Source organism: Giraffa tippelskirchi, chromosome 5 (assembly GCF_054371585.1).
Source record: "Giraffa tippelskirchi isolate mGirTip1 chromosome 5, T2T-mGirTip1v1.2.pri, whole genome shotgun sequence".
NCBI lineage: Eukaryota > Metazoa > Chordata > Mammalia > Artiodactyla > Giraffidae > Giraffa > Giraffa tippelskirchi.
This window is the reverse complement of record NC_137279.1, coordinates 161,000,555-161,026,578: the sequence shown is the minus strand read 5'-3', so window position 1 is coordinate 161,026,578 and position 26,024 is coordinate 161,000,555. Positions and strand designations below refer to the sequence as shown.

The 26,024-nt window shown below is 34.8% G+C and overlaps 2 protein-coding genes across 28 annotated transcripts in view; one reads left to right on the top strand and one right to left on the bottom strand.

The window, feature by feature from the left end:
* The window catches only part of HOOK1 (hook microtubule tethering protein 1), a 208,102-nt gene that overhangs the window by 44,857 nt on the left and 137,221 nt on the right, over positions 1-26,024 (top strand). For 7 of the 27 annotated variants that reach the window (XR_014052717.1, XM_081486661.1, XM_081486660.1 and 4 more), the window contains 11 exons: positions 1,089-1,290; positions 2,318-2,428; positions 8,369-8,456; positions 8,543-8,603; positions 10,221-10,361; positions 12,660-12,753; positions 14,568-14,602; positions 15,177-15,259; positions 15,879-15,979; positions 18,876-18,977; positions 20,833-20,901. Coding sequence is in view for 26 of the 27 variants with exons in the window: in XM_081486661.1 (XP_081342787.1) it covers positions 1,089-1,290; positions 2,318-2,428; positions 8,369-8,456; positions 8,543-8,603; positions 10,221-10,361; positions 12,660-12,753; positions 14,568-14,602; positions 15,177-15,259; positions 15,879-15,979; positions 18,876-18,977; positions 20,833-20,901 (1,087 nt within the window). In the remaining variant the exon portion in view is untranslated. Of the gene's footprint in view, positions 1-1,063; positions 1,291-2,317; positions 2,429-8,368; positions 8,466-8,542; positions 8,604-10,220; positions 10,362-12,659; positions 12,786-14,567; positions 14,603-15,176; positions 15,260-15,878; positions 15,980-18,875; positions 18,978-20,832; positions 20,902-22,833; positions 23,025-26,024 lie in introns of those variants that run through there. The other 20 variants (XM_081486665.1, XM_081486655.1, XM_081486666.1 and 17 more) reach the window with 6 other exon arrangements.
* LOC145505028 (cytochrome P450 2J2-like) overlaps positions 19,316-26,024 on the bottom strand; it is a 46,559-nt gene continuing 39,850 nt past the window's right edge. Inside the window, exon 9 of the mRNA XM_081486702.1 lies at positions 19,316-20,244. Within this exon, the coding sequence (XP_081342828.1) occupies positions 20,132-20,244 (113 nt within the window). The 3' untranslated portion in view covers positions 19,316-20,131. The remainder of the gene's footprint in view (positions 20,245-26,024) is intronic.

Here is a 26,024-nt window from a genome sequence, read left to right as displayed (position 1 = left end):
GTCCCCTTCTTCTCCTGCCCTCAGTCTTTCCCAGCATCAGGGTCTTTTCCAATGAGTCAGCTCTTCGCATGAGGTGGCCAAAGTATTGGAGTTTCAGCTTCAACATCAGTCCTTCCAATGAACACCCAGGATTGATCTCCTTTAGGATGGTTTGACTGGATCTCCTTGCAGTCCAAGGGACTCTCAAGAGTCTTCTCCAACACCACAGTTCAAAAGCATCAATTCTTGGGCACTCAGCTTTCTTTATAGTCCAACTGTCACATCCATACATGACCACTGGAAAAACCATAGCCTTGACTAGATGGACCTTTGTTGGCAAAGTAATGTCTCTCTGCTTTTTAATATGCTATCTAAGTTGGTCATAACTTTCCTTCCGAGAAGTAAGTGTCTTTTAATTTCACAGCTGCAGTCACCATCTGCAGTGATTTTGGAGCCCAGAAAAATAAAGTCAGCCACTGTTTCCACTGTTTCCCCATCTATTTGCCATGAAGTTATTATGTTAATTTTTCTTAATTAACCATTTTCTTACACAGTTTTTAATGTTCATTTAAAACAAAATCTTTATAAGCATTAATTTTAACCTTCACGTGATATTGAAGTGATTCTGTTTGTTTATTTTTTCTCCATCCCATTTGTCAGGTGTGCACAACTCTAAAGGGAAGTGCTTTGCTAAACAAATTATAAATTCAGTCAACTTCCTTAATATATCAAATATTTACAACAAACTACATTAGATGTTATGCACAGAGCACAACTGGCCTGTAAGCTAAAAGGCAGCTCAGAATTGTTCAACTGTATTTACAAAACCATTATTTTTATTAATACGTTGTTGTGATATATAGAATAGTTTGATAATACAGTGTGTCAAATTTTGAGCATTTTATTTTGATGACTTTATAACAGAAGGGTTGAACTTGCTGAGTCCGTTTCCAGATTTCTCACAAAGTTAATGATTTCTTTTCTCTGTCCCTCTCATTTTTTTTAACCAGTTGATAGTTCATTTGGAAGACTCGTTTTACAGCCAGAATAACACTGTTATGTGCATTTACTTGTTTTTACACAGTAATGTTTAATCTTTGTTATTATAGGGCTACCTCTGATAAAGCAAATAAACTGGAGTCTACAGTTGAGATATATCGTCAGAAGCTACAAGATCTGAATGACCTTCGCAAGCAGGTGAAAACTTTACAGGAAACAAACATGATGTACATGCATAATACAGTCAGCTTAGAAGAGGAATTAAAGAAGGCAAATGCTGCACGCACACAATTAGAAACATACAAGAGACAGGTAAGAAAATACCTAAATTTTTTAAATCAATACAATTGAAAGAGTGTAACTTTTCATCCTTAAGAAGGATGTAGCAGGGAGTAAACACTGTGCTGTGCTGTGCTTAGTCACTCAGTTGTGTCCGACTCTTTGCCACCCCATGAACTCTGTAGCCTGCCAGGCTCCTCTGTCCATTGGGATTCTCCAGGCAAGAATACTGGAGTGGGTTGTTACGCCCTCCTCCAGGGGATCTACCCAACCCAGGAATAGAACCCAGGTCTCACACATTGCAGGTGGATTCTTTACCATCTGAGCCACCAGGGAAGCCCAAAAATACTGGAGTGGGTAGTCTATTTCTTCTCCAGGGAAGCTTCCCGACCCAGGAGTCGAACTGGGGTCTCCTGCATTTCAGGTGGATTCTTGACCCACTGAGCTACCCAGGAAGCCCCAGATAAACACCACTTGTAGTCAGTTGTGTACTTATTATTATCACATGTATCTTCTATCTGTAATTTTAACTCAAGAATTGATCATTGAGTTTGTGTTTCCTAGGTCTTTTCGACTTCCTGATAGCTCAGTTGGTAAAGAATCCATCTGCAATGCAGGAGACCCTGGTTTGATTCCTGGGTTGGGAAGATCTGCTGGAGAAGGGATAAACTACCCACTCCAGTATTGTTGGGCTTCCCTTGTGGCATTTTATTGGCTTTTGAGCTTGTATACTTTTGGGATATTTTATTGTTTTATTAACATTTCTGATAACCAGGGATAAATACCTAGAGAATGGAGTTATAACCTAAAATATTCTCTTTTGCTATTTTATCAAACACCCTAGAGAAACAGTAGAAGACTGATTTTTTTTTTTTTGCTGAATTATTATTTGTGTATTTTAAAACTTATGTTAATTTTTTATTTACATGCCATTTCTACAAATATTTAGAATTAGACTGTAATCTTACTATAAATTTTATTTCCAATTTTTCATTTATTGATCTCTGAAATGCTATCAATATTATATACTCTTATTTTCTACTTTTGTTTCTGATAAAAGGTTCAAGATCTTCATGTTAAACTTTCCTCTGAATCCAAAAGGGCAGACACATTAGCATTTGAAATGAAGCGGCTTGAAGAAAAACACGAAGCTTTACTTAAGGAAAAAGAGGTAAACATAAGTATAATTGATGTGTAATATGTATGTCCTGTTTTAGTTTTAATATTATCCTTGCCGTTTTAAGAATGGAAGTGATGTAACCAGTTCTTTCTCCAAATTGAAATTAGTGATGTAAAAGAAAGTCTTGTAGAAATTCGTTATGCAGTTTTGTAAGTTTTCTTGATATGGTAAGATGAAATCATGTCTCAGGGCATGTGTTCCAGCTCTAGACTGTCAACTCCTTGAAAGCAAGGACCATAGATGCAATTTTTAAAAGCTTTATTAGGATATAATTTACATATCATAAATTTCACCTATGTAAAAGGTACAGTTCAATGGTGTTCAGTGTATTCAGAGTTGGAAACCATCATCGTTTTAGAATTCTGTCATCACTCCAAAGAGACCTGTGCCTGGATAGCAGGTTATTCTGCATAGCAGTTATTCTGCATCTGGTCCCCTTTTCCCCAGCCTTAGCAACCATTAATCTACTTGCTGTCTATGAATTTGCCTGGTCTGTCCAGAATATATAGCCATACACTTTGTGGGTTTTGTGACTGGATTCCATCATTTAGCATAATACTTTCAAGGTTTATCAGTGTTGTAGCATGTATCAGTACTTCATTCATTTTTATTGCTGAGTAGTAATCCATTATATGGATATACCACATTTTATTTATCTGTTCATCAGTGGAAACAAAGTCCAATTGGGTTGTTTCCACATTTTGCCTATTAAATGAATAATGTGACTATGAACATTTATGTACAAGTTTTTATGTGGACACATGTCTTCATTTCTTGAATATGTGTTGAGGAATGGTATTGCTGGGTCATATGGTAGGTGTTTAACTTTTTTAGCAATTACCAGACTTTTCTAAAGTGGATGAACCATTTTTCATTCTGACAAGCCGTTTGTAAGAGATTCCAGTTTCTCCCAACTCTTGTCAAATCATATTGAAATTTAATTTTGGCTATCTAGTAGGTATGAAGTAGTATATCATTGTGGTTTTGATTTGTATTTCCCTAATGACAAATGATGTTGAACATCTTTTCATGAACTTATTGACCATTTCTGATTTTATTTCTTTGAGAAATGCCTCTTCAAATTCTTTAGACCATATTTTATTTGTTATTTGCTTTTTTATTTTTGAGTTCTAAGAGTTCTTTAGATAATCTAGATACAAATCTCTTGTCAGATATGTGGTTTGCAAATATTTTCTCCTATTCTGTGAGTCATCTTCACACTTTTTAAATGGGGTGTGTGTGTGGGTGTGTGTGTGTGTATGTATGTATATTGCAGCAGAATAGTTTTTTATTTGATGAAAACAAAGTTATCTACTTTTTCTTTTGTGTTTTTTTGGTGGTGTTTCTGTGACACCATTGGGTTAACCTTAAGGTTATAAAGGTTTGTTCCTCTTTTTCTTTTAGGAGTTGTATATTTTTAGCGCTTATATTTACTCTGTGATCAATACTGAATTCATTTTTATGTGGTGTGAGATGGGTTTCTAACTTTCTTCCTTTGTGTTTAGATATTCATTTGTCCCAGCACCATTTGTTGACATGACTGTTCTTTCCCCCACTGAATATTCTTGATACTCTTGTTAAAAATCAGTTGACATGGTCCTGTAATGACGGATATATTATACCTTTGTCAAAACTCATAAAAGTAAAACAAAGAATGTACCCTAATGTAGACTTATGTCCTTCAGTTAATAATAGTGTATCACTTTTGGCTTATCAGTTCTTACAAGTAACCACACTAGTGCAAGGTGTTAGTAATAAGGGAAACTGGGGAGTTGAGGGGGGAATGATGGAATATATGGGAACTTTGTACTTTCTCTTCAGGTGTTTTTTTTTTTAAAGCGTATTAATTTTTTTAAAGTAAAAAGAAATCATTTGGCCACAAATGTTAGAGTTTATTTCCAGATTTTTAACTGTCATTGATATATATGTCTAACTTTATGGTAATACCACACTGTCATGATTACTGCAGCTTTGTACTAAGTTTTGAAATTGGAACGTATACTCATTTGAAATAAGTTCTCCAACTTTTTCTTTGGAAAGCTATTGTTTTGGTTATTCTGGGTCTCTAGCATTTCATATGAATCTAAGGGTCAGATTATTGTTCCTGCAAAATAGATTGAAATATTGATAGAAATTTCCTGAATCTGTTGATCAGTTTGGAAACCTGGCCACCTTAATAGCCTTAAGTTTTCTGATCCATTAATATGGCATAACAGTCTGTATATTTAGGTCTTCAGTTTCTTTCAACAATGTTTTGTAGTTTTCATTTTATAAGATTCACACCTTTTAAAACTGTTCATGAGTGTTTTATTCTTTCTGTCAGGGCTAACATATAGAAATACAATTTATTTCTTGACATTGATCTTGTATTTTATTTACATCCTTGTTGGATTCCCTTAGTATTTCTAATAGTTTTTCGTGAATTCTTTAGGATTTTTATATACAAAATCAGGACATCTGTAAATACAGATAGTTTTATTTCTTTTTTTGCATTCTGAATGTCTTTTATTTCTTGTTAAATTGTCCTGGCTAGAACCTTCAGTACTTTGTTGAATAGAAATGACAAAGTGAGAGTATCTTTCTCTTGTTTCCAATATTAGGAAGAAAGCATTCATTCTTCCACCATTATCTGTCTTATTAGTTGTGGATTTTATTTGTAGATGCCTTCTGTCAGGTTAAAGAAGTTTTAATTCCTAATTTGTTCCATGTTTTTATCCTGAAAGGGTTCTGGATTTTGTCAACTGCTATTTCTGGGTCAGTAGGATGACATATAGTTCTTGTCTTTTACTGTATTAATGTCAGGTATTACATTGATTTTTTAAAATCTTAAACCAGTTTGTGTTCTTAAGGTAAATTCTACTTAGTCATAGGGTATGATCACTTTTGTATGTTGCTTGATTCAGTTTGCTAGTATTTTGTGGAGTGTTTTCCCATTTATATTATAAGAGATACTGGTTGGTAGTTTTCTTTTGATGTCATTGCCTGGTTTTGTTGTCAAGGTGGTATGATATAAAATGCGTTGAGAAAATGTTCCTGCATTTTTGGTTTTAGCACACTTAAAGTCTTTGTCTAGTATGTCTAACCACTAGTGTCATCTCATTGACTTTCTGTTAAGTGTTCTTTTTTTTTCCTCTGTAGGAATTTCTCTATTTCTTTGCATGTTTTGTTTTTTGTTGTTGTTGAAGATATGACCTTTAAAATAATAATGTGTTTCAACTCTGGAAATCAGATTTTCCCCCAACCTCAGGGTTTTTTGTTTTTGCTGGTGTTATAGTGACTCTTTTGGACTAATTCTATAAAGCTTTTTTTCTTTGTAATGTACAGCCACTGAATTCTCTGCTCAATAACAATTGAGATCAGTTAATAATTTGTCAGCTATTTCCATAGATCTCCCAATCTTTGCCAAAGGACTCAATGTGTATTTATTTTGGAAAACATCTACATCTTCAATTCTTAGGAAGTTTAAAACTCTGCCTTTGTCTTTATTTCCTGTTTGCACAGGGCTTCAAGTTTATGTAGAGCTGAGACATTGGGGTGTTCTCAGGTTATTTCTGGGCATGCACACAGCTGTGTACATAGCTGACCTCCTGGATCTCCAGGAATATGTTAGGACTTTTTAACGTCCTCTATGGATACCTTGTTTCTCAGCTCTTCCTTGTAAGTTTTTGGCAAGAGTCTTGTTTGCCTTAACTGGCATCGTGCCTTCAGCAGCTATAATGAAAACAATTGCTGATGATTGTTTTTTACAGATGCCTAAGGAATATTTTCCAGCACAGCAAGCACCAAATTAGCTCAAATAATGAAAAGCATGATTGGGACTTCTCCAAAGTGCTGCTCGACAGACCAAATAATGATAGTTTTCTTTTTCTTTTTTTTTTAAATATATCTAGCATGGGGCTTTTAAAGAAGAGTTTCATAGCTAGTCAGCCTCTCCAGGTGGCAGTAACCTCTGCTTTTCAAAGCTACTCAAGGCAACTCCAGGGTTGGGAAGAGGGTGATAGTAATTAGGATAGTTAAAAGAACAAAAAGCTCACTGTTCTGAGGTTTAGCACATTTTCTTTAATAAGTGCTCCTCAGATCATGGCAGACCTTTGGTTAATCTTCAGACTTTTTGAAAAGTTGATTTTGACAAATTACAAGTGTTCACATTGCATATATGAAGGAACAGATTTGTAGGGGTCCTGATGCCTGACTGTAGCTATAATTTACAGTGTCCAGAGATCCCTAGAACATCTGTACACACTGGTCTAAGGACCCTTGGAATCAGTTACCAATTTACTGTTAAGTTGATTTGCGCCACATAATGAACCTACTAGGGTTTTATTTATTGATTTGAAGTATAGCAACATTTAAAATACGACTTTATGTTACTTTTCAGGTTCTGGAAAAGTCATTTAAACCTGAGCCTGTTTTTCAGAGTGTAGAAATTTGTCATTGACTGTCAGCTATAAAATAAAACTAGTTCAGTTCAGTGGCTCCGTTGTGTACAACGTTTTGCGACCCCAAGCACTGCAGCATGCCAGGCTTCCCTGTCTGTCACCAACTCCTGGAGCTTGCTCAAATTTATGTCTATTGAGTCAGTGATGCCATCCAACCATTTCATCCTCTGTTGTCCCCTTCTCCTGCCTTCAATATTTCCCAGGATCAGGGTCTTTTCCAGTGAGTCAGTTCTTCACATCAGGTGGCCGTAGTACTGGAGCTTCAGCTTCAGCATCAGTCCTTCCAATGAATATTCCGACCTGATTTCCTTTAGGATGGACTGGTTGGATCTCCTTCCAGTCCAAGGGACTTTCAAGAGTTTTCTCCAACACTACAGTTCAAAAGCATCAATTCTTTGGCGCTCAGTCTTCCTTATGGTCCAACTCTCACAACCATACGTGACTACTGGAAAAACCATAGCTTTGACTATATGGACCTTTGTCAGTAAAATAATATCTCTGCTTTTTAATATGCTGTCTAGGTTTATCATAGCTTTTCTTCCAAGGAGCAAGCGTCTTTTAATTTTGTGGCTGTAGTCACCATCTGCAGTGATTTTGGAGCCTGAGAAAATAAAGTCTGTTACTGTTTCCATTATTTACCCATCTATTTGCATGAAGTGATGGGACTGGATGCCAGGATCTTTGCTTTTTGAATGTTGAGTTTTAACCCAGCTTTTTCACTCTCCTCTTTCACCTTCATGAAGAGGCTCTTTAGTTCCTCTTAGCTTTCTGCCACAAGGGTGGTATCATCTGCATATGTGAGGTTATTGATATTTCTCGCAACAATCTTGATTCCAGCTTGTGCTTCATCCAGTCCTGCATCCAGTCCAGTAAAATAAAATAGCTAATGACATGAAGTCCTAGCATACTATCCCTGGGAGATAGTGTTTTTCCACAGATTGATACTTCCGGTATGCTGTTTACAGTAATAGAAGGAAATAACAAGTCTCTCACATCTCTTACACACCAGACTGTATTCTAGATATTAGACAGACTTCTCCTCATTCACTACTCAGAACACCTTTCAGGGGCTTATGAATCAGTATCCCTATTTTGATGATAAGGATCTAAAGCCAAAGAGTCAGTAGCTTGCCTTAAATAATACAACTGGAAATAGTAAAACTGAATTCAAGCCATGCTGTTTGCCTCCATACCCTTCCATTACTCTACAGTTACATTTTTGTACTCTGTTGTATAATTACATTCATTTGGTTCAAAGATAAGCCATCTAGTGGGAAAATCACAAGCTTTGTGTTGTATAAAGTCTTGTTATTTATGTGATTTACGGAAGAGAAAATTACCCTTAGCACTAAAACTAAAACGTTGTCATTTTGTTTAATTAAGTAGGAAACGATTATCAGATTAACATATTAAGATAAATTATCTTAAGTATAAAGTACATTGCCTTTGGGCAGAAGTAAATATTTTGCTTATATAAATAATTCTTTTTTAGAGACTGATAGAACAGCGTGACACTCTGAAAGAAACAAATGAAGAGCTTCGATGTTCACAAGTACAACAGGATCACCTAAACCAAGCAGGTGGATTTTGTTGCATTTAGAAAAGGTTTTCTAATGGTAGATATACTGAGACGTTAATCTATTTTTTTGTTGCTGATATTGTTTAGATGCATCTGCTACAAAAAGTTATGAGAATCTTGCTGCTGAGATTATGCCAGTGGAATATAGGTAAATTTGTTTTTATCAATTGACAACCCATACTTAATATTAGAAATGTGAATTCTTCTTTTCATAATTTTCTAAACCTTTATTTTTCATTTTATGAGTCATAGAGCTTGAAAATACTTCGTCTCATCTGCTTATACTTTCTAAATCATATTGTTAATGCTACTATAGCAGTTTAAAAATGTACCAGAAATAAAATTTCACTTACTAGCTGAATAACATATTCTGATTTTTTGTAATATGGCCTTTATTGTGTAGAACTTATTTTTCTATCCTTAAACTCTTTGGTATCATTTTTAAATGGCAGTTATTTAATGGACAGGAATTTCCTTTCTTAAACTCTGGAAAACCTTTTTAATACAGAGTTTTCACATTCTCAGCAGTGAAACAAAGTGGGAGATGATTTGTCAGTTGCAGGACGTGTAAGCCAGAGTTAAAATACACATTTTAGAGGTTCCTCTTGACCCAACTTTTATTCTGATATCTTATTGCTGTGTTTACTTCTAGGCATTTGATTTATCTGGTATTTTTATGGTCGTCTTTTCCTTTTTTTGGCAACAGTTTTACTTATTAATTGCTTCAAATCCTACTCTTTATTTATTACTGAGATATAATTCATGCATTTACAAATGTGCAGTCTGGTACTTTTTAGTGTAGTCACAGAGTTGTGCAACCATCATCGCTATCTAATTCTAGAACATTTTCATCCTCCCCAAAAGATACCCATTCCTGCCTCCCCTCCAATGCCAGCTCCAGGTAACCAGTAACCTAATCTTTATTTCTGTGGATTTGCTTATTATGGACATTTCATATTTATGGAATCATACAATATGTGGCCTTTTGTGGTTGAATTCTTTCATTTTGCATTTTATAAGTTGTTGATTTTCAGTTTGTTCAGTTTTTTGCTGTTAAGATAGAGCTCCTTACAAGCTGGGCTGGAAACTAACTTGCACTTTTTAGTTAGTAATATCCAGTGATACTAATCATTAAAAAGTAGTCCTATGAGCCTATATTTTTAAAGTTATCATGCTGGCGTTCAGAAGAACAGAAACTGAGATTAATTGAAATTAGTTGCTTTCGGTTAATGGGATTTAGGAGGGCAGCAGGTAGTAGAGAATTATTTTTAACTTAACACCACTCCTATCATTTGCATTTTTTAAAAAATTTATGTATATATACCTTTAATAAAATATTTTCTAGAAACAAAATTCTAAAGACAGTCGTTAGCATAAAAGAATATTTAAAAATTTTAGGCAGACTGTAATTTCTTAAATCTATTGCTTTTTCTTCATATGTTTTCTAAGGATGTGCTGTATATTACTTTAATGTGAATAGTTTCTAAATTATCAAAGAAAAATAATTCATATTATCTCTTAGAGAGTTGCCTAATAAACATTTATTGATCTTTAATCTTGTACCTTTAAAAATTTACTATTTGTTTTTTGAGACATAGTCTTAAGAGTGTACATTTTTTCTAAAAGAAAAACTTTTGGAAGCTTTAGTAACATTTCAAAATGACAGCTGTTGAGTAGATAGAAATTTTCTTTTTTAAAAGCTAAAGAAGTTTTTAAACTCTTATATTTAAAAAATTTAAAAAGAAACTTTGATTTTTAATATCAGGGAGGTGTTCATTCGACTGCAACATGAAAATAAGATGCTTCGATTACAGCAGGAAGGTACTGAGAATGAGCGTATTGAGGAACTTCAGGAGCAGCTGGAACAGAAGCACCGCAAGATGAATGAATTGGAAACTGAGCAGAGGTGACTGATACACTCCTTCATAACTGATAATCATAGCCATTTAATTACCTAACCACAGAATCTTGATTCACAGAAGTAGAAGATGTCATTATAGTTCAAATAATTAGGATTTGTGGAAGTTTCGGTTTTTGTTTTTTCATCTCTCACTACCCATTATTTTTAGCAGACTTTGTTAAGCAGTTTGCTTATTCTTGAATTTCATTCATATATCTTCACAAATGACAGAAAATTTAACAAATGAATAAATGCAATCTGGTTTTCAACTGAAGTCCAGTGCACAGATGGTACATAGATGGTGGAATCAAATTTGAATCCCACCTTTACTTAACTGGGTATTTACTTAAATTCACACTTAGTATCCTCAGATATAAATTGGAGATGGCACCTATTTGCAGGTTGTAATAAAGATTACAGACAATGTGTTTAAAAAAAATGGTGTACATATTTGATACCAGTGAGGTGCTTAAAATTTATAAATATTTTTAAAAAATAATGTTTATTTGGTGCTTGGGCTTTCCTGGTGGCTCATTGGTAAAGAACTCACCTGCCAATGTGGGAGATGTGGATTCGAACCTTGGGTTGGGAAGATCCCTTGGAGAAGGGAATGGCTATTCACTCCAGTATTCTTGACTGGGAAATCTCATGAACAAAGGAGCCTGGCAGGGCCCACATTTCATGGGGTCGCAAAGAGTCAGACGTATAGACATAGTAACTATACTACAACACCAACATGTGGTGCTTACTAGTGAGCTTGTAAGCTCTTTTTGATATTAATTCATTAAATTCTTATAATAAGTCTATGAAATAGTAACTATGATAATCTCATTTTATGAACAAGAAAACTGAGGGTGCAAGGACATTAAGAAACTTGCCCAAATCACACAGCTAGTGAGTTCTGGATCCTGCATTTGAACCTTCTGTCAATCAGACTTCAGAGTCTATGCTGTTACCACTATTGCTATCCTGCCTTTTATAAATAGCATACTGGCAATAAAAGTATTTGGATTTGTTTGACATACCTTTATTGGATCTGAGAGATCACTAGGAATTTTAGACACTTGAACCTTGTCAGTCAACTTCTATGTGTACTATTACATCAATTGTAGTTAAAAGAAAAATAGCATTTTAGCTTCTTGAAGAGACTATTGAAAGTGAAATTCGCTCAGTCGTGTCCAACTCTTTGCGACCCCATGGGCTATACAGTCCATGGAATTCTCCAGGCCAGAATACTGGAGTGGGTAGCCTTTCCTTACTCCAGGGGATCTTCCCAACCCAGGGATCAAGCCCAGGTCTCCCTCATTGCAGGCGGATTCTTTACCAGCTGAGCCACAAGGGAAACCCAAAGAGACCATTAAATATTTCTAATTTATATAATTCAGTATCAGCACTGGAGTTGCTAAGTTTTAGCTTTTAATATAGGAAGGTAGACATGTGAATAGGTAATTATTATGTTATGTAATATATATAACAATGGAAAAATGTAGTATTATAGTGGGCAGGGGATATTTTGTCATATACATATATATGAAGAGAAAGACAGATACTAACTGTCTTGCTGGTAACTTCAGTAGAGGTAATGATTAAGCAGGGTTTTGAAGAATGAGATTTTGCCTAGTTAAAAAGCTACACTAGTTGCTAGTGCCAGTCTCTTTAACCTCATGAAGAAATGGTTGGAAAATGGTGGCCTTCCTTTTCTTGCCATACCCTAGGAAATCTGAAACAAACGGAAACCTAGTTTCCATTCATTAAAAATACAACTGAAGGAAAACTGAGCTAGTTTTCTAATTTTTATTCCAGTGAGTTCACTGCAGAAATGTTATGCTTTTGCCACTGACTCATTAAGTACCTTAAACTTTTAAATGTGGGCATATATGCTTTTAGGATAAAAATATCTTTTTTAAAAGAATATTTCCTTGAAAGTAGTTCACTATACCATACATTATATCTAGCCACAGGTAGTTGTTCAGATTTGGTTGTTGCTATTAAATTCATACTCTATGAGTTAAATTGCATAAATGCACCTGGCTTCCCTGGAGGCTCAGCAGATAAAGAATCTGTCTGCAATGCAGGAGATGTGGGTTTGTTCCCTGGGTGGGGAAGATCACCTGGCGGGGAGCATGGCAGCCCTCTCCAGTATTCTTGCCTGGAGAATCCCAATGGACAGAGGAGCCTGGCAGACTATAGTCCATAGGATCACAAAGAGAAGGACACGACTGAAGCAATTTAGCACACACGCATGAATCCTTAACTGCTTTGACTTTCAGTACAAATAAGCACGTGTAACCCATCTTTTAATAGGCTGAGCAAAGAGCGAATCCGAGAGTTGCAGCAGCAGATTGAGGACCTCCAAAAGTCTCTACAAGAACAAGGCTCCAAGTCTGAAGGTGAAAGTGTAAGTAACTTAAAAGTTATGATACTTCTGTTGTGTATGGACTCTCTGTGATTGGTCCTGATGCCCAAATTAATCTTACATTTGAAAATGCTACCCTTATCATTGGGGGTGCCCTTAAATACCGTATATATCTGCATAACAGATGCAGTGACTTTGCCAATTTGGAGCCTATAAATCAGTAATATGGATTGGAAAGTGACTTGTATCTGCTATTCTTCAACAGCTACACCTTAGATTCATGTAATTCCTGATTGATATAGCATGCTACAATTGAACCTTCACAGTAGTGCTGGGATCCCAACAGGACTGGCCTGAGAAAAACCCTAATAAGAGTAATTAGCAGTCAGAATTGAGGAAAAGAGAGAGTGAGAAAGTGATTTCTACCAAAAGAGCACTCAGGAAATAGTAGGTCACACCAGCCTCCAAAGGACAGAAATCTTAAAGCAGTCTTGAAGTACATTGCCCCTTAATTCTTCCCTCCTTTCATACAGACTCATGGCCTTGCTATTTCTAATGGTTTTTATCGTCAATAATTGTGAGGGTATAGAGATAAGAGAACCTAAAAGAGATCAAACAGTGTAACTGAGTAGACATGGCAGTGTTTCCCTAGTTTGATTTCTGTGCAGAGAGGAAAAGAAGTAATAACTGAGGGAGAATGTATTTAACTAAAACAACAACAACAAAAAGATAGGGTGTGTTAGATAGATTTTGATTGGATAGAATATTAGGTGACATACCTGTATTGATGGTGAAGAAAACTATGGAGTGAGAATAAATAAAATAAAAAGGAAGATTGAAAGGGTTGAGTTTCCTTTCTGTCTTTTATATGCTTTATATGATTTTCTCTTTCTTCCCTGGGGGCTTGGAAAATAGAAATCGTCTCATGCATGGCGGCATCTCATATGTGCATATATACGGTATTGTACCTCTCTAATACAAATTTTTTTAAGCCACAGTAGAGAATATTTTTAAAATGGGATCATTTTGGGGTAGTACATTTTGGATCGCAGTGTTTTAAAGATTTTAAATTTATCACTATAAAAAATTTATTGGAGAGCTTTCCTGGTGGTCCAGTGGTTAAGACTCCACATTTCCATTGCAAAGGGCACACATTCAGTTCTTGGTCAGGAAATTAAGACCCTGCATGCTGTGTGGTTCGGCCAAAAACAACAAAAAAAATTATTGGTATCAAAAATACATTTCAGATTATATATTTTAAACTTTTCAATCTATTTGGTAGATGATACAGAACTACTATTGCCACTTAAATTTCTGTTACTTTAAAGAGGAAATTTTGTTTTAAAGTTTTTTTTTTTTAACAAAATCCAGTTGCTTCATTTTGATGTTACTATTAGAAGTGCTTGCATTTAATGGTAAGGTTTTATTATAGAGATAATTTAGTTTTTTAAGTCTGTTCTTCAGTGAAGGTCTAAAATCTTAAATTTTATATTTTAGATGGATAATTCTTTAGATGTTTAAATGTTTGATACTCCTCAGTATATCACATTCAGCTTGCATTTGCTGTTTTTCAAGTTCAGATTTTACTTTCATTGTATTTAGAAATACGAAGCATTTTTCTTTCTACTCTTGCGCTATTCCTAATTTAATTTTCTGTTCTCTTTCCTTTCTTCTTTGAAGTAAAAATATACCTAAAATTTTATGTTTTGAAAGCATGTTATTAGAAATAAAAGTTTTTAAAACATTTATTATTTTATATAATCCATCTTCAAAAGAAGGTAAAGAGATTTTGATGTCTGGAAAACTTACCTTTGTCACAATAGTTATCTTACAGCAACTTTTTCTAATTTTTATAGTCCAGCAAACTAAAGCAGAAGTTGGAAGCTCATATGTAAGTAAAACTGATACATCATTTCAAATGTGAGAGGGGAAGGCTTTTATTGTAAAAGGTTATTAATACCCTTTTCTGATTTTGTTTATAAAAAATAAAAACCCTGATGCAATTGAATGTTCAGCCCTGTCACCAAAATGTGAAAGGAAAAACATGGTAAAAGAGTCAGCCTGCCTGCACATGATCCCAAACAACTACATTTTTCAATCGCGAGTGTCATTTGAAGAATTTACAAAATAGACAACTATCATAACTAGATTATGTGGAAAGGAAAAGTGAAAGTGTTAGTCTCTCAGTCATGTTCAACTCTTTGCGACCCCATGGACTGTAGCCTGCCAGGCAATATGGGGTGTTTAACCTGTAAAATACTTTTGCCATTCACCATGTGTCAGGCAGTTTACATCCTCACAACCAATCCTTAGAATACTTGCAGGTATTATTACCATTTCACAGATGAGGAAACTAGAGATCAGAAAGTGACTTGTCCATAGTCCACAAATGTTATATGGCAGAAACCAGTTTTCATTCTTAAGTCTCTCCGGCTCCAAACCTCCATGCTCTTTCCATTACTTAGGGAAAAACTAACAGAGGTCCATGAAGAACTACAGAAGAAACAAGAGCTCATTGAAGACCTCCAGCCAGATGTAAACCAAAATGGTAGGTATTTGTAAAAACCTGAATCAGACTTTATCTAAAGACTTGCCTTTTTAGTTGAAGGATGCTAGGACTGTGTATATAAGTCTTTGGGCAATGCAAAGATAAATACATTGCAAATAAAAATCATTAATAATTTTCAGTGATTTAAGTAATTAATAAGTGATTATATCTTAAAGCAAAAAGTAAATCTATAAAATGAACTGAATGATATATAGGAGTATCAAACATTGTGTAAAATATAATAGAATTAGTAATATGGAAGTGTAAATAAAATTTGTAATCAGATTAAAATGAACTTCAAATATGTAGAAAGAACATTTTATTTTGCGATGGTTGTGCTTAAATTTAAGCTGTATTTGCTCATTGAAATACTTGCTAGAAAGGAGAAAAGTAGCTTGGTAATGCAGATTATTGATATTTTTAAGAAAAAACAATACAAAATAAACAGGGATGTCTTGGGTATAGTTCAAAAGTTTTAGAGAAGAATTCACTATAAAGAAGGAATAAAAGGTTTCTCTTAAGTTCCTCTTTAGCAGTCTTTAGAAAATACATGTAATTTTTTTATGTGAGGAGGGAGTATTTCAAATTGGTCATGTCTCTCTTTTATTTCCAACAATAGTACAAAAGATCAATGAGCTTGAAGCTGCTCTTCAGAAGAAAGACGAAGATATGAAAGCAATGGAGGAAAGATACAAAATGTACTTAGAGAAAGCAAGAAATGTGAGTGGCTTGTCTTCCAGCATTTTAGTCTTTGTGACTCGGGTTCTAATGGAGTCCATACCCCCTTCATGGATCTATGTCACACTGCTTTGCTTCTTACCACCCTGCCTTGCCAGTCAGGTCCCTATTTACAGGGCAGACATATTAGCAGTATTTTAAGGCTCTGCATAAAATTCTCTTCTTTTATTCAGTAAATGGAAACAGGTGTAATAACTGTACATGACTTCATAGGGACAGTTTAAATGTTGTAGTAACCTCTCTGGAGAAAATGACTACAGTAAGTAATGTAATCTTTAGCTCTTACAATTAACATTTGCCTTTATGAAAACTGAGCTTTGAAAACTTGTTTAAATTGTTTTAGCATTGTCTGTATTAGACAACTAAAGACTAGTCTACTGTCCACCAGACTATTCTTTTCCTTATTTCATACTTTTTCTTGAATATTTGTAAGTACTGTTTTCATAAAATCTTTTATTTCCATGAATATATTTTCTTCATTATAACTATTTTCAAAGAATGTTATTGTACCTGCAGCAACAGGTAAACCCCATGACCTCAAGGCTTAACAAGATAGAAGTTTACTTCTTGATCAGTGTGGGAGGGGCTCTATTCCACGAAATCATGCAGAGTCCTAAGCTGATGGAGGCTCAGCCTTCTTCAATATGGAGCTCTCAGATTCACTTGACCTTGTCCAACTGTGGATTGGGGAAGACAGCCAAGATTGCATGGGAGATACTCAATGGATCAGGTGTAAACCACTTCCCTCTCATTTCACTGGGCAGAACTCAGGCACATGGCTGCTCCCAACTTCTAGGAAGGCAGGCTTGTGAAACATCCGGGCAGACCACCACAGTTCAGTGTCTCTGTTTATATTTTCTCTGAAAGTATAAATGCTTTCAGTGAAAATATATTGTAAGGTTCCCAGAGACAACTGCTCATAACCTTTTGTTATATTTTCTTAATAGTGCATTTTTTTCAGTGCCTATTATCTCTGTGATTGTTTACCATGATACAAACACACACTTGGTTTGTATGATCATATCACATATGATTTGGATTTTTAAACTTAATGCTCTCATGTTATACAGATGTAATTTAATATTTAATGTTATGCTAAGTACTGGGAATGCAGTAGCAAAGAAGACACTTTGTATATGAAGCAGACTACAAAATAAAAGACTCGATAGGTAATATTCTTTCAGTTGAGTGAATATATCATAGTTTACCTAGCCAACATCCTATTGTTGGAAAAATTTTGTTTCCATGTCTTTTTCTTTTTTGCTCCTAAAAATAAGGCTACAGGGCAGCATATTTATATAGAAAGTTTTTCCCCTTATTTTGGTTTATTGTCTTAATCTTGTTCCTAGGTTTATCTATCAAATGAAATTATTAGGTCAAAGTATAAGAACATTGTTAAGATGCTTGAAATGATATTCCAAAAGTATTATAACTACTTAGATGAAGCAGTGAAAATGAATCCCATCCATGTTCTTGCCATCATCAAATATTAGCAATTAACACACAGCTGCTTTTTTGGTAAACATGATTTCGTTTTTTACCCTTCTGCTACTTCAGGGCAGAGGTTAAAGTAGTACCATGTGTATATAATAGAAAATTCAGAAAATATAAAAAAGTTACAACCATTCTTTTAGCACCTAGAGGCAACAAACTATTCTGTGTTCTTTGTAATTAAATTGTGATTTAAATACTAATATGTCTGCTTTTATAATGTGTAGTTCATATGGGGGTGTCCGCTGACTGGTGAATTGTTGTAGTCCCATCTGCCACAGTGCCTGCTGCATTTAGCACTCAGTAAATTGTTTTGAATGAACCACAGTAATTTTTAGGGATATTACCTTCTAGTCTTTTTTCCCCTAACTTCTGTCAACATAGATGAAATTTTCTGAATTCATTAAATTTTCAGTTCAGTTGCTCAGTCGTGTCCAACTCTTTGCAACCCTATGGACTGCAGCACGCCAGGCTTCCCTGTCCATCACCAACTCTCGGAGCTTGCCCAAACTCATGTCCATCAAGTCAGTGATGCCATCCAACCATCTCATCCTCTATCCCCTTCTCCTCCTGCCTTCAATCTTCCTCAGCATCAGGGTCTTTTCCATTGAGTCAGTTCTTTACGTCAGGTGGCCAAAGTATTGGAGTTTCAGTAAATTTTAAATCCTTTAAAATAGATTTGTAATTAGATCAAGCAGATGACCTTATTATTGGAAACTTGTTTTTGCTTGTAATTTACACCTTATATTTCTGAGTTGATTTCCCACCATACTGGTGACCACCTAGTTTACTTCACTCTGAGCAACATCTGATCAAACTTTGTTTTTACTCAACTTGTAGTAATTTACATAGATATAATTGAGTACTCTAGAATTTACACACAAAATCATCAATGTCTATTAATATTGATCTTATGTATTGAATTACATTTAACTAGATAATGGTGATAAAAAAGATTGTTGCTAAGAAATTTCCATTCTCACCGTGTACAGTCAGTAGGTTGTATAATTATTGAATTCATTTTAATTAAACTTTAAAAAAAATTTAATTTATCTGATTTTAGTCAGATAAATGTTTAAAAGGGTTATTTCAAGGCTTTGGTGCTCAAAGCTTTATAAAGCTAAGTAACTATTTCTAAGTACTGTGCCTTGAAGAAAGGAAATTTGATTTGGGGATGTGTATCTTCACATTTTTAATACTGAATTCTATAGAATGTTATTTTTGTTATTCAAGCTAGACTGTAAAATAAGCTACAGTTAACTCTCGAATCACTTTCTGGATAATGTTTCACTTTATTTACACTGATTTTATAGACTGTGTTCATATTTCAGTATTTGATAAAGTAAACATAAGAGATTTGGTTGTTATTTTTTTTTCTTTTAAACAGGTAATAAAAACTTTAGATCCCAAATTAAATCCAGCATCAGCTGAAATAATGCTACTTAGAAAGCAGTTGGCAGAGAAAGAGAGAAGAATTGAGATTCTGGAGGTAAAATTTCCATATTCATACATCTCCTCTTAATTCTGTATAATCCTGATAATTAACTGCTGTCAGCATTTTCCATTAATGATCAAGTTTCACAAGAACTTAGAAGAGTAGCCTGTTTTAGCACTCAGTATGGTTATTACAGAGCATCTCACTGGCCCACAAGATGGGCGTTTCCAAGCTTATGTAACCCACCACATTGTATGTCTCTCCATCTGTAACAGCCAATCACATAGCTAGTCCTTCCTCCTAGTAGAGTTCTGCTATCATGCTCCTTTTAAAATGTCAAAGGATGGATGAGAGTTCATTTTTTTAAAAAAAGAAAAGAAACAAAGCTCATCTTTTTAAAAAGGTACTGTATTCAGTTAACCAGATTCTTCTTCCCTTTTCTTCTCCCTGTAAGTCAACTAGGAAGGTTATGTTTTAGGGAAATATATTCATTTATCATTTTCTTCATATTTCTGAGCCATTAGGTAGAGTGTGGTGAAAATATTTAAAGACTCGAAGACTTTAATATCCAGCGTGTACACCAGCCTTATGGTGGCACTTGCTATAAATGCTTGTCCAGGCCATGTCAGGCATTGTAAAAAGCACTGGATAGAGGAGAAATACTATTCATTCTTCAGGATCCAGTTTCAATATCTCCTCTTTTATAAAGCTCTCCATATATATCTTAGGCACAATTAGTATTCTCTCTATAGTAACTCCATGTACTTTGAACTCATGAATTCATTCCATAATAGCATCTTTCTTTTTGACATGTCTTGAGGACAGGGACTGTATTTTATATCTCTGTACCACAGCATTCAGTATCACATAAATCAGAGGCCATGGTTACAGCTTTATTGTTAATGTATGTTAAAGTTATCACTTCCTCTCTGATCGTCAGTCTCTTCATCTGTAAAATAACGGGACTTGAAGTGAATGATTGCTGAACTCGAAGTCGCTCTGATTATTCACTTCCCCGTGAAAGCCAGTGAGCGAGTACACCAGTGCCGTCGCTTGACATGCAGCTCCCTAACAGCTGTGATGATAAAACCGTGCCTCTAATACAGGGCTCTGAGGAAATCTTCAGTTAAGGCCCTGCATATGGACTTTTAATTTATGGTTGCATATATATATACACACTGCAGAAGTAAAGAGGAGAAAGCTGGTGTTTATAGCAGAGGTTCTTCTATCTGCATCCTCCTCGGGCAGTCCTGGAGTGCATGTGATCCAGAAGGGCATCTTACTTCCTTTGTTTCCTGTATGCTTTCTGTTTTGTGAGCATCTGTAGGAACATTCAGATGTTTTAGATTATAACATTTTATATGTGAGTCAACTATATCTGGTGCTCAACAAAATTACGAAATCCGCTGTCCTAAAATAATTAAGAAATGAATGTCAGTCTCTAGGGTGGCACACAGATAGGGCCATAGCCAGTCTAGTATACAGTCACCAAGGACTGAGACAGAACAATTGATGCTTAAGCTTTACAGGAAATTTAAAAAGATTTTTTGGGTTATTTTTCCCCACATCCCTTTTCTCCTTAGTTTTGACTCCTCCACAGGTGGAACTCTGTTTTGTCACTGAAGCCAGTGGTTACTTTTTTCTCTAGATAGAATCACTCAGTTTTTGTTGTTATTGTTCAGTATCTGTTCTCCCAGTAAAGTTCCTAGATTTATTAGTCAGTCTTACTCTTTCCTAAAGGTGTTGGGCATATACTCTCCATGATTCAACTTTACATTTTGTCTGCTCTATGTCCCTCCCAGCACATTCTTCACATTCTCTTGATCATAAGCATAATGAAAAAAGTATCCATTTTTAGCTGTTTGGGTTTATTTCTAGGATTTTAAATAGTCTTTGTATCTTTTTCCAGAGTGAATGTAAAGTAGCAAAATTCCGTGATTATGAAGAAAAACTCATTGTTTCTGCCTGGTATAATAAGGTAAGTTGAAATTTAGCCAGTGATTGGATGTCTTGAACCATGCTTATCAAACATTTTGACCATGAACCATGAAAGGAATTAGTACAAATTAAAACATGTACAAATTAGTACATGTTCATGTTTATGCATAATTGAACAAAGTTACCCTGACTCGGTGTGTTGCACTCAGGTATTTTGTCATATGCTCTTTTATTTAAAAAAAAGAAAACTGGTCATAATCCAAATTTACTTTTTAGTTTAATGTCTTTAGTTGATTCTGACTTTTTCAAAACCACTAAATTGATTTCATTATTGACCAACCTTTAAATTAATATACATGAAGCATTCGTGCAGTTCATAAACATTTTTAAAATCGCCTCATTTGAGCTAAAGCAGTTAATATGTTCTTCATAAAGGGTTTCTGTGGAAATACAACTATCTGTATAATGCAAAATTAAGTTTATTGCTGCTGCTGCTGCTAAGTCGCTTCAGTCGTGTCCGACTCTGTGCGACCCCATAGACGGCAGCCCACCAGGCTCCCCCGTCCCTGGGATTCTCCAGGCAAGAATACTGGAATATGTTGCCATTTCCTTCTCCAATACATGAAAGTGAAAAGTGAAAGTGTTACTAGTCCTCAGCATTTAATATCCGTAAAGCTGATCTCAGTGTGTCCTTTATTGTAATTTTTTTTTTAGTCCAGACACTGCTCTTCAAGAATTGTCTGTCTGTCCTAACAGAGAAAATAGTATAAAATAATTTGAAATGCATTTTATTTTGTCATCCTCAGTGGGATGTTTTCAAGAGTAGCATTTCTTGATGTATATGGTTTTTTTTGGGTATTCTAACCAGCTAGCATAGATAATAACAGCCATTCAACCTTAGCTACTGTGTATTTATTGATAATATGAGAGAATTTCCGACTCTCCACATGTGAACCCTGTGCTTCACCACGTGGAACTGGTTATCCTTCCTCAAACATGCCTTCTTCTTTCATGCCATCATATTTTTTGTCTGTATTCTTTCCCTCCCTCCTCTGTTTGATAAAGTCTGCTTTAATTTAGCAAGACCTTGAAGGAAATTATGTGAGATGTTCCCAGCACCTTCCCTCATGGGTTATCCATCCTAGTTAAGATCAGTGGTGATTTATTATTTTCCTTGTTGTTCTGTGGCCTTTTGACACATAAATCAACAAAGATATTAGAGCCAAATAATGCATTATTTAGTCATTTATCAGCCTGTGTTTTTTGAGCATTTACAATATTCCTATCTATGTACTAGTTACTAGTGAAGCTGTAACTGTGTTATGTGGTCTAGTGAAAGAGAAGTAATGACTTTCCTTAGTAAGGAACGCAACAGCCCACAACTCTGGTAATTTGTCATGTACAGATTTACAGCTAGACCATAGTAAATTTGAAGTATTCTGTGGTTCTCAAACTTCAGCATGTGTCAGAAGACTTGTTAAAATACACTATTGGACTTACCGGCAGAGGGTCTTAGTCAGTCAGTCTAGGTATCATTTGCACTTTTAAATTCCCAGTGGTGCAAGTATTAATCTATGGGCCACACTTCAAGAACCATTGATCTGAGCTATTCTTTTGTGCTGTGTCTGCTCATAATGGCTGGAGTAATGGCCCGACACGAACATTTGCCTTGGAACTTTTTTTGTTGTTGTTATAATTAAGCTTAATTCTAGAACATTATTTTAAGCTATTGTTTTTAAAGATTTCAAATGTAGTGGATTGAAGTAGAGAAACTGGGTTTTATGGCCTTGTTTTCTCCTATCTTACTGGGTATCATCATGTGCAGATTAGCTTCTGAACTCTTATTTTTCTCTTTAAAAAGTGAGGAAAACACCAGCTTTAGAGGATTGTTTTAAGGATTAAATGACTTTGTATAGGTGTAAAGCACTTTGCAGACTCTAAATAGTCACGTTATTTGTTTATTTTTGTTCAGAGTCTAGCATTCCAGAAATTGGGGATGGAATCTAGACTCGTGAGCAGCAGTGGTGCTTGCAAAGACACGGGGGCCTGTGCTCCTGCCCGGTCTTTTCTAGCCCAGCAGCGGCACATCACCAGCACCAGAAGAAATCTCTCTGTTAAAGTTCCTGCTGCGACAACTGATTAAACTGCAAAAGAACACATAAACAGAAGTGCCCTTAAAATATTTTGTATCTTTCAACTAACTGCAAGGTTGAAAAGAAGTGTATGTGTCTGGATAGCAGCTTTTTTAAAATCAAAATGTATACAATTAATCTTGCCAGATTAATATGGAAACAGATTTTGGAAGTAGCTATCTGGGGGAGCATGTGTGAATAATTGGAAGATATAATAAGGTAAACATCTCAAACATTTGCCTTTGGAGAGTATTATATTATTTCAAATTGACTTTGTATATTTTAATGTTCTCAGTTGTAGCAGTAACTAATTTGCAATGTGTAATCAGTTATATGCAATTTAAAACTCCTGTTCTGGTCCATATAAAAATAGGGGACAGGTAGGCACATGGAGAACTATACAAGAGTTATATTTTTTGACTAAAAATACACAGGTATTACCTCTGACCTCTCATTCTGTCATTGAATGGGTATGTTTTATCATGTAATGGAAAATAACATTTGGAAGATTTGACTATATTGAAATGACTTCTCCATAGTAGAAGTGACTGTTTGGAAATGTTGCAGATTTAGACAAGGTCATAGTTCTCATATGTACCTACTGTAAACAAAGGCTTCTGTATAGCATGGTTGAAATGTTAAGGGTATGGACTTTTGACTTTAAGAGATGACTTTCTGATGGGAAGCAAGCTGAAAAATATACTTTGTGAGAAATGCCCACACTATTTTAATATAATTAATGAAGATTACAATTATTATTGCTTTTAAGCATAAAATTATTATTGTTTTTAAGCAAAAAATTACGAGGGATTCTACTAAAAAAAAAAAAAAAAGATGAGTTACTAGTTTACCTCTTCACTGAAAAGAGTGTACAGTGAAGGGTCAATTTGGAATAAGTTTTACCTTGTTTACTAATTAAGAAACCAGTCTTGGGCTGAGTTTATGGTATTCAGTTCATTTCTGCCCAAAGCTCTTTTTCTCAAAGGTGTTACTCCATTATTTTTAGTCATTTTTAAGAGTCACACTTTTGAACTTTAATTTGAGTAAAATCTGTGCTGTCCAATAATGTAACCAAAAGCCACATGTGGCAAATTGATTAAAATTAAAAATTCAGGCCCTTGGTTGCACTAGCCACATTTCAAGTGCTCAATAGCCACATGTGGCTAGTGGCTACAGTACTAGACAGTGCAGATATAAAATGCAGAAACCTCCATTGGACAGTGCAGTACTAAATCTTTTTATAAAAACCTGGAAATACTCTATGTTAGAACACAAAAATGAAAAAAAAAAAGAAAAATGTTAGGATGATACCAGATATGAAAAGGAACTGAATTGTGATGTAACCAGCATCTTACATTCCTTTTAGTTGAATACTTTGTGTTGTGACATTCACGGTTAATTTTTCCAGAGCTGTTCAATACCGTTATAATACCGATCAGCACATGTCTAGACCATAAAGGGACAGATGGTCGATATTTCAGTAAATGTTTCAGACTTTGTGGGCCACATGATCTACTGAAAATACTCATCTCAGCTGAAAGTATAAAGGCAGCAGCCATACACAATATGTAAATAAAATAGGTGTGGTTGTATTTCAGTAAAACTTTGCAGAAACCGGCAGTAGGCCAGACTTGGTAGGCTTATAGACCTCTGTTAAAGATTTTATTCTTAGCCTCTTAGCCTTTTTTCTTTTTTTGCAAATACGAGTATTGTTCCATTTACAGTGTTATTCAGATACTTGGTTTTTAGATTCTATACCAGTTAATGTTTCTAATCACTGAAAATATAAGAATTTCATACTCTCTTTGGGTCTCTGAGAATAGGGAGCATCTGTCAGGATATTTTGTTTTATCAGGGTTACTTCTTTTGACTACCTCTTAGATTTTGGTGTTCTTTACTGGTGCAGTTATGTTGTTGGGTTGCATTTTCCTATATTTTTATAGTCTCTGCTTGCCTGTGAATTTAGTGAAATGAAATAAGTCTTTGAAACTATTTTAGCATGCTAATTAAAATTTTCCAAGTATTATGGCATTTTGGTACATTTTGGTCAATGTAAGACATCTGTTCCTTTAGTGTTTACTACTTGCTTGTAATTGAGATTTCAGAAGCTCTTCAGGCTCCCTTTTAATGAAATCTGTTGTAAAACATCAATTTCAATAAATTAGAATTTTCACAGTTCAATTGCTTATAATTTTTCAGTTATTATATTTGAAATTTCTGAATAATTCATGCAATTTCTAAATAAGGATGTAAGGCTAGATTCTTTTTCCTAAATAGAGAGAAAGCAAATTTTGTGGTTTATCACTTTTCTAGTTGATATAATTTAACATGCTTGATATGTATTTATACTAATAAATTACTAACATAATTTAAAGTTCTGTATTATTGTGATTATCATATGGAAATTCAGGAACTGATCAGAAGTGAGAGTCTTTTCCACATCTGGTTAATATAGTAAGATTGACACCCTGTGGGTGGTAAAGCATTATCAATATTCATCTTGAACCATGATTTATACATGTGTGTATTGTGAGGCTTGAGTGCATATTACCAGGGAAGAGAAATTCAGCATTTAGCTATTTGATAAGGAATTGAATGTCCCAGTGATGATAAAGTAAAACCACTTTGGGAATGACCTTTAATTTTCAGCATTTTCTCTAAGATTAATAATTCCTTTACCTTTTTAAAATAAAAGTGTGTATACATATGACAATGATGTTTATCCTCTGCTTAACGTAATGCAAAATATATGAAGTTCATTGTATTTTTTCAATGAAGAAGACTGTTGAACTAATGATTTAAGATACATTAAGAATTAATGTCTAGAAACATTAAACTGAGAATCCCTTGCTAAGATGTCATCGTCTTTGATAACTGGAGTGCTAAGTTGAATGTCAAATAATACTTCTACTTCTATACCTGTTTCTACACCTCTGGCCCTATGGGATGGCTTTTAGGCCACAATATTATCTGTGTTAGGGTCTCTGTATGTGTATTTAATGAATTAACATTCCTATGTAAAAATGTGTGT